General features: G+C 34.8%; 1 protein-coding gene across 1 annotated transcript; it reads right to left on the bottom strand.

The window, feature by feature from the left end:
* Positions 1 to 3,537: 3,537 nt before the first annotated feature.
* LOC118748301 lies at positions 3,538 to 6,041 on the bottom strand. Its single transcript, XM_036482676.1, has 2 exons — positions 6,024 to 6,041; positions 3,538 to 5,912 (listed from the first exon to the last, which is right to left on the bottom strand). The coding sequence occupies exons 1-2, from the start codon at positions 6,039 to 6,041 to the stop codon at positions 4,374 to 4,376; spliced, it is 1,557 nt and encodes a 518-aa protein (XP_036338569.1). The 3' UTR covers positions 3,538 to 4,373.
* Positions 6,042 to 9,633: the final 3,592 nt, after the last annotated feature.

The following is a 9,633-nucleotide window of genomic DNA, read 5'->3' as shown; positions in this document are numbered from 1 at the left end:
GTCGGAAAATATATATGCACATACATACATATATTATCATAGTTTCACGATATATACTTATTAAATTCCTAAAAATACGCAAGAAATTGCTACTAAAACGAAAACCCCGAACACAACTCACTCGATCGCAATTTTCACAACCACCAAATGCACCAGGCGCGCAGGACGCGCAAGTAGGTGGCGCGCGCAACATGTTGCTCAACGCTAAATGCAACATGTTGCGTGGGTGGGTGGGTGGGTGTTGGGTGCGTATACTTGTTGTGCGTTCATTATTTTTTTGCCCATATCTTCTTTGTTTTTGAAGATATTTTGATGAAATTTTCAACATATTAAAGAGAATGGTTTTGGCTATTGAATAGTAGCATTTTTACTGCTCATTTCTCAGAGAAACTTCGATTTTTTTGACCTTTTATAAAGGAAACTTGGCCATCCAGCACTTTTAGCAGCCATAAATCGAATAAATTTGCAGCTACCAACAAGAAAAATTACTGTAATCATTGCGACATAAACCCTTATGGTTTTTTGTTATACCATTAAAAAGTAGAGCGGATATTTCGAATTACACGTTCCTTTATTTCTCTGTGATATTGATTTATTTCTTAAACTAATACAATACATTAAAAAATAGTACGAGCTGAACGAACTCAGCTGAAATATACATACATATATGACGTTTTACTTAGATATTTTGCTTTTTTAAATTTGCTCACAAATATTTTTTCAACTTATTTACAAAAGAACTACATATGGCCTGCGACGCAAATACACTGGCGGCAGAAATAGTAGACTCGTCGTACTTTTAAGAGTTTTGGCTATATTTCTTTAATTTTTTTTATAAAATCCCCTCGAATTTTTATAATTTTTGTATAGAGCTTGAAAACGGGATTTATATGATTTTTGTTGTATAACTACCTAGGCTTTTATAAAAAAATATTAAACATAAAATAAACCATGGGAATATAGCCAAAGCTCTTCAAAGTAAGGCGAGTCTATTATTTCTGTCGCCAGTATGCATGTTTACATATATGCTGTACGTAGATATACCACATATGTATAAATGTGTGCGCACATACTATGTACATATGTATATAAGAAGCCAAATTCCTGCGATAATTGTTTATACTTAACTGTTACAAATAGATACATATCTACATACATACGTACGCATGTATGAATTAGTTGTATAAGAAAGAACAGCGTTACTATTAAAACATTGGTTTTTACATATACACTGTTGCGTTAATAAATTTTTTTTTTGTAATAATTTTGTATGCTTGCTTTTAGCATATGTTAATAAAAGTAATAAAAATAACAAAAACAAAAACAAAGTGCAAAACAATTTTATCAAACACATACATACATACAGATGCGATCAACTACATAATTAGCACCGAATTTCAAAAGATATTGCTTGCAACTTATGCTTATTTATTTACTTTTAATAATTTTCATTTAAACTATAATTCAATCTATAACAGGAACCACATTAATAAAAGTTTCAAAGCTTGCACAAATTTCAAAAAAAAATTGATCAAACTTCAAGAAAGTGTCATCAAAATTTTTAATTAAAATAGTTCGAAAATTTTCGGGTATGCAGTTTTGTAGTCCCTTCAATTTTAGTTTAATAAAGTGCAAGTTTAAAGTCGTTAAACATTACCGTTGATTTTTTAGAAGTTTATTTGGGGAGGGTGTTGCGCATCTTCTTCCATATAACGCATGATCAATATCTATTTTTATAAGAAAAAATCTTCTGCAACACCTACAAAAATTTTAAAATTCAACTCCAGGACCTAGCTACTTCAAATTCGCATTTTATTGGACTAAAATTGAATGGGCTAAAAAACTGCATAACTGAAAATTTTCTAAGTATTCTAATTAAAAATGATAAAATTTTGAGAAAAATGTTTTGAAGTATTAATTTTTTTGAAATTTATGTAAGCTTTGAAACTTTTATTAATGTGGTTTCTGTTATAGATAGAATTATATTTCAAATGAAAATTATTAAAAATAAATAAATAAGCATAAATTGTAAACAATGTATGTATTTTGAATTTCGGTGATAATTAGGTGATCGCATCTGTATATAGATATCAAACATTTTTTGTAAAAAGACTGACGCTACATAGATTCACCTAATTGCTTTAAAACTTAAACAACTTTATTAAAAAAAACTTTTAAATAGAATTTAGTTTTATAGGTAAAAAATATATAAAGAAATATTTTTGTGTAAAAATAATTACATATATTAAAATTTATGTATGTATATACATATATATGTATATACCTTATAAAAAAATTAAGAATCAGTTGAGAATTGCGGAAATTAAGGCAGTGGGGTGACAATGCTTTAACAATAAAATATGGCAAAAGACGACGAGATGAGAGGAGACGATCATTGCACATTGAATCTACTTTTTTTCTTGTTTAGTTTCGAACAAATATTGAAACTCATAATTTTTTTTAATTTTAACAAAATTTAGAACTCAATTTATTTTTAATGAAAGAAATTCGCTTTTAAATTGAAAGCAAACATCTTTCATTCAAGCTGTGCCGTATCACTTAAGCGCTTTTGTAAACATGGAACTGATTTTAATTTAGATTTTTTTAATTTACAATATCAAATTTGTTAATTAGTATTCTTATAGTTTAAAAAATGCGTTTAAATATAGAAAAAAAGTTGTTGTCAAGCAGAGCCATTTTTTGTGGCTTGCGTTTTTTAGATTTTTTTTATTAATATTGTTTACGGTGCACTAACAAACTTTTGCGGTAATTTGGTAAATAAATTTTAAATATTTTTAGCATACTTTGCATACATATGTATGTATTCATTAGTTTTTTATTTCATTATTAATTTTTTTACTTTTTTATATATTTTTATTATTGACCGACATCAAAAGAGGAGGTCATCGGAATAATTTGGTTGGTCCCATACTAATTTGGTTTGGTTACGATCACTGGTTCATGAAGAAACTAACGGTACTTCTAAATTTGCATACGAGCATTGAAGTCGGTTTTTTTTTTGTTGAAAAACTACTTGTTTAGTATATTAACTTAAAAGTAAGTTTTTTTTATTAACTATTTGGTGTAGTTTTTAATGCATTTACAAGCTTGTAATTCATTTTTCACTAGTTATATTGTTTAAATTTTTTTTATTTTTTTAACAGTTACATATGTAAGTATTTTTGTTTTATTATTTATATCCTTATTTTAATTTAATTTATTTTAACTTATTTTACTTGATGTTAAATTATTATTTATGCCTTTTTATGTCATCGCATAATTTATCCCCGACTAAATTTCGACTTTAACACTTTAGTCAATAGGCTTGTAAAAAGCGTAAAACATAAAAATTATACAACAAAAATATTTTAGCAGCCGAAAATGTAAGTAAGGCAATTAAATTTAAACCGATAACTTTTAATTTTTTTTTTTCATTCCGTTATTATAAAAAAACGACTATCTACGCCACTTTATTTATTTATAATTTATTTTTATTTTTTCTGTTTTTTTTTGTTTTTTAATTTATTTGCACCCTCAATTTTGACAGCTCTCTTATCTTCAAAAAAATTTTTGTTTCGTTAGTACCAAATGTTGTAATAAAATTGATTGATTTCCCGGAAATCTACATCGAAAATCAGTTTCTGATTCGCACAGCTCTTGTTGCCTGGCACTTGTTCGCCCAAAACCATTTTTTTGTTCACAACTCAAAATCGTTGGACGATTAAGTTTTAAATATGCACTATTTACAATAATAGCTGAATAACTGTTGTTTTTCCAAATTTTTAAGCACTTTTTAACGCCGTTTTCACTTCCATTGCCATTTATTGCTGCAATATTCATCCCTCTTGCTTCTAGTCTTATTAGCTGTATTTTAAACACCAACAATTCTCAACGCAAGTTTCTTAAATACAAAAACAAACCCAAGTATGGTACTCAGGAGCCACAATGCTTATAACACTGGTGTGCAGACATACATACATATGTGCATACTACATACGTTTCCTTTCACCAAAGCACATATGGAAGTATGTACATACGTTTGTCGTGGTCAGCGAACAACATCATAGCAATATTAAATGGAAATAATTTGTTGGTTAGGTAGAGAATTTGAACTTTTTTTGTTAATGTTTTGTTATTGGGTAACACATCAGAATGCAGGCAATAGCTGCACGCCCACCAGCCTTTGCCCTCACACTTACTCGAAATATTCGCTAGCCACTTGCCCAGCAGGCCATCACTGTTCGCTGGCACACTCCGTTTCGTCGCTCCCATCTCAGCCGGCGCTGCTGAATTTAGCTATTCGCACCAATAAACCTCTGCAACTTCAAAGCTATTGCCCAAGCCACCTGCTACTACAGGCAGGCTACAAGAAACTACAGCCTTTTTTCCAGCTGATTCAACATTGCTGTCGGCTCCTTGTAGTTGGCCGTCAATTGCAGCTGTGCTGTGTCAGCCTGCTGTAGTTGTAGTTGCTGCTGGTGTTGCTGCGGCGGCAGTTGTAGTTGCTGCAGCGGCAGCTGTTGATATTGTGGTGCTCGTGTTGTCGTTTCGACGCTAGTCAATGCATATTGGTGCTGCTGCTTATGCTGCAAATGCACATCGTATTCGTTTCTGATGTTGATTAGCTGCTCAGCCTGTCGCTGGTGCTCCACAAAGATGGCATCTAGTTTGTGATTGAAGGCTTGTGGCACCGGTTTTGGCAGCAGGCGTGCATGCTGTTGGCACAAAGTACGCGCATTCTTCTGTATGCTCTGCAGCGACTGATCGATATTCTCCAGCGAGTTGCTGATGACCGCGTGTATTTCTCCGGGCTTCGCAATGACTGTGGTTGGCAACATTTCGGGTGAGTTTGCTGCCATGACGCTTGGACAACGCTTTGCTGGGCTGACACTATCTTCGAAAACGACGCTGCTGTTAATGGTTGTGCTAGTCGAGGCAGCACCAGCGGCTGCGGCGATAGATGCCGCTGGACGCAAACGCTTCAAAACAGATGTGTGTGATTGCTGTTGTGGCACAACCTTACCACCGTTGAAATTAGAGTCAGCCGATGCCGTATGCTCACTCGACGTTTTTGCTTGCGACGCCACAGTCAGACGCTGCTCGAGCACACTAACCGCCGATTGTGGCGACGAAAGAGGGGCACTCGTACTTGCTTGTGTATTTAGCTGCAGCACACTCGGCCGTTGCGTGCTGTTCGCCGCCGTGGTCGCCGTATTGGAGTGGATGGAATTGGGAGGCACGGCGCCCATGCTGTCGCCAAAGTCGTCGCCTAAGTCAATGCTACTGGCCGGTGATAGCGACAAATCGCTGCTGGTGACGCTACGCGGACTTTTCATGTGACTGAGATTGTGTTGCAAATTTCTAGCCGCTGTCACATTCACAACCGACACTGACTGTGAAATTGAGTTCTTAACCGAGGCGGGTTCGGGCGGCACGAGAGACATCGGTGGCGTTCGAGCATACCGCACATTGTCAGCCTGCGTGTTGGTGTCTTCGCCACATCCCGTTCCATTGCCGTTGTCGTGTCGCGGCTGTAAATTATCGATTAAATAAAGTACGATGCGCTCCAGTTGTTGGGGATTCTCGGCAGCGGGTGCATCCAGCAGTGAATTGCTTGGTATCTTTGTTTTAATTATTGTTGAGAATTTATTTTTCATCTCCTGCAGGCGGCGACGGCCCTCCTCCTCGTCCAGAAGCGTGTTGACGCAAACGAAAGAGGTAACATTGCGAGATTTATCCGCAACATCGATGTAGCCCCTCGAGTGCAAGTAAATAAAGTGGCCGTTGCGTGTGAGTAGTCGATAATAGCTTTCGCCTTTATCCTCGTTATTATCGTACATCTGTCGTAGCGCCACAATAACCCAACGTACATCATCCTGATGCATGAAAGAGAAGGGACTGAGATTATAAACCTAGAAAGGAGAAAAGAAAATAGATTTAGTTAGTGCACATAAACAATTAAAAAGCGAAACGAGTTGAGTTTTTGGAAGAAACTAAGATATGTGCACATACAAGCTATGTACTCCTCTGTTAGGCAACATTGTGCTGAACGAATTTTTTGTGGTAAAAAACACTTCCATACCACCTACATATAGACATCTACGTTAAAAGCGCTGCAACTAAAAACGCGCTGAAACTTAAGGTGTCTGAGAAGCTGCAAACAACTGGCAGGAACCATGCTTTCCCGACAAAAGAGACTGGGAACTTAATATCGTTCTAGGCAATAGTGAGGTCCCGATCCTCAGGGATTTCAAACCGCGAGAAAGGGATCTGAGTTAAGATGCTAAGGGAAGTTTATACAGTTTGGGGAAAAAGCACATGTGGCCTGCTAGGATTTGCCATTAAATTTGTATAGTTTAAAACAAGGAGGGACAGTCTAGGGAAATTCTCTCCTTGGCATCACAATGGACACCTGCGGCCTCCGAGGGAGCTATTTAACTTGAGCTGCCCGTCTAACCTAACGCGTACAACAACCAAAACTAAACTTTAAACTACGTTAACTATATTTGTCGACATTTAGCTGCAGTAGAGACAGGCAGACGAGTATTGTGAAATTATCCTAGGTGAAGTAATAAGACCGAGAAAAAAGATTTGAAACTATCTTATTCGAAAATTTGCCTTCTAAAAATTTCAATAAGATAGTAGCTGAATGTACAGAAAATATTGTGTTCGATTGGAAAAGCCAGTAAGATTATCTCCCAAAGAGAGAACTTTACAAAGTTTAGCGCGAACAGGAATTTGCAGAAACTTGCACGCTTTACTGCCAGCTGGCGTCCACGGTTGCATTTCGAACATAATAATTTTTTTCTTTTTTTTAATTATTTCTACACCATTTCCAGTTGTAAATGCGAAAGCGTCAATTGTAAATGAGAATAGTCATTTTTAAATGAGAAAGCGTCAATTGAAAATGAGAATAGTCAATTGTAAATGAGAAAGCGTCAAATGAAAATGCGAAAGCGTCATTTGGAAATGAGAATAGTCAATTGTAGATGAGAAAGCGTCAATTGTAAATGAGATTAGTCAATTGTAAATGAGAAAGCGTCAAATGAAAATGCGAACGCGTCAGTTGTAATTGAGAATAGTCAATTGTAAATGAGAAAGCATCAAATGAAAATGCGAAAGCGTCATTTGGAAATGAGAAATAAAAGTAAATGAATTGCGTACTGCATATATAATAGATGATTTAAATTCGCTTATCACTGATAATACTTAATCAATTATGTCGCTATAAAACGCGTTTGAAAACGGAATTTTTAAGTTTTCAGAAGGTTATGATCTTCATCTTTGCTGTTTGTAAGCTACGTCATATTAGAGTATGTACATAGGTAAGAAGACAGGAAAATAAAGCTGGCCAATATTCGGATGAAAACGATACCGGTCGAATTCCGAAAAACCTTCACGAATTACTTATATACATATAAATGTATGTATGTAGTTCATCATGACCTTCTTGAATCTGTTTAAACCATTACGGTATGTCTCGGATCAATGTATGTAGCTCGATAGAGAACACTCTTCGGTTTTATTTTCGCCGGGAAGTCTCAGTTGTTTTACACTGGCGGAAGAACTACTTTACGATTAAAAAGTATATAAATCAAGTATGTTAAAAATATGCATATATATAAATTACTTGGACATTTCATTAATAAAGTGCTGCGTTTAGCGCCATATTCCCCCATGGGGCATATCTCAAACCCAGTCATAAATGGGCCAAACCTTGTTGAACAACGGCTGCAATATTTGGAGAATTTGGTGGATGACGCGAAAACTATAATCACCGGAGGAGACTGCGCGAGAGTATTTCAGCACGCAACATCTTTCCATGGAAATGCTTTATCTTTACAAGATATGCAAGTTGGGACATAATAAACTTGCATTTTTAATAACATCTAAATAATTTCTGAATAAAAACGAGTTTCTCATTTCCAAATGACGCTTTCGAATTTTCATTTGACGCTTTCTCATTTACAATTTACTATTCTCATTTTCAATTGACGCTTTCTCATTTACAATTGACTATTCTCAATTCCAAACGACGATTTCGCATTTTCATTTGACGCTTTCTCATTTATAATTGACTACTCTCAATTACAAATGACGCTTTCTCATTTACTATTGACCTTTTCTCATTTACAATTGACTATTCTCAATTTCAAATGACGATATCGCATTTACAATTGACTATTCTCATTTCCAAATGACGCTTTCGCAATTTCATTTGACGGTTTCTCATTTACAACTGGAAATGGTGTAGTTCTTCTTATTCTGGCTTTCTTCAACATACGTTACAATTTCTTTGTGGTAGTCACTGTCGGATTTCCTATATCGACAGTAGTTGTGTCGATTCGTTCCGATTACGAAAGCAACATTTTCAGCCGACAACCTTTCAAATCATTGGACTTAATTAAATTAGTTAAATAAACCAATATTTACATATTTCTTTAATTAGTAAATCACAACAAGATTGCACATTTTCAAATGTAACAAACTTGTTGATTCAAATTATTGTTGACAAAAATGCAACCGTGTGCCACAATCTTGCTTGCAAATTCTTGCTGGCGAAAATTTTCCCAGCATGAATTTGCATACTTCCCCTCCAAATGAAATGTCAAAAGTGTGCTCTCTCCTTGACAGTTTTGCAGGTTTTTTGTCCAAACGAACGCGATTTGGTGACAATTGGTACTAACTTGTTTTTTGCATAGCGAACAGAACTACGGGTAATTAAGCGAGAAAGGTGGCATCCATGGCAGACGAGCCTCTTTTATTTTTAGATTACAATCCCTTTGTTTATTTATCTTTGCGTTTAATGCTAAAATGTGCCCAATATTACCAGCAGTTTTTAAATTTTGCTTATCACTGATAGTTCATCTGTAGAAAAACGGTATATTTGTACATTTCTAAATTTTATAATAGGTTATTAATGCATCTCTGCTGGAAAATGGTACTTCTAGTTAAAATAAAATTATACGAAAGCCATAATAAGCAAGAAAAATAAATAAATACTAGAGTGCCAGTTACTGTCGAAATTCGACAGTTTTTCTAGTTTTAGAAGCCTTGGAGAGGTTTTCTAACTTAACACGTAGCCATACTTATACGGTACAAATTAACTAACCGGAAAATCTTCTGCTAAAACGTAACAATTTAATTTCTTTATCTGAGAAGGTCTTTGGAGGACTTCGGCAGGACTTGGCATTGACCCGATACATTCAAGTTTATCGATAAATTTCGATGATTTGATACATATCGATAGTTCGATGAATTTCAAGAACACTAAAATTCGATAACTCAACAAAATTCGTTAACTCGACCAATTTCGATAACTGTGAAATTCGATGGCTCGATATATTTCGATAACTCAAAAATGTAAAAACTTTCGATAAATGGATATATTTTGAAAATTCCATAAACTTTGCTTTGTTGAACCAACCAATTTCAGTAGATCAATAATTATCGATAAATCTGAAGTTGAAAGAAGTCCATGCATTACGACACCTCGATATATTTAGTTAAGTCTATAAATAATGATAATTCAATAAATATCGATAACTTCATACATTTCGTTAACTTGACAAATTTCGTTAATCCCACACGTTTTTATAGCTCGATAACTATCCGTAAATTTGGACAGTTGGA

This window comes from Rhagoletis pomonella, unplaced genomic scaffold (assembly GCF_013731165.1).
Source record: "Rhagoletis pomonella isolate Grant_MI unplaced genomic scaffold, Rhpom_1.0 Rhpom_scaffold_00013, whole genome shotgun sequence".
NCBI lineage: Eukaryota > Metazoa > Arthropoda > Insecta > Diptera > Tephritidae > Rhagoletis > Rhagoletis pomonella.
The sequence above is the reverse complement of the archived record's forward strand: the minus strand, read 5'-3'. Positions and strand labels throughout refer to the sequence as shown.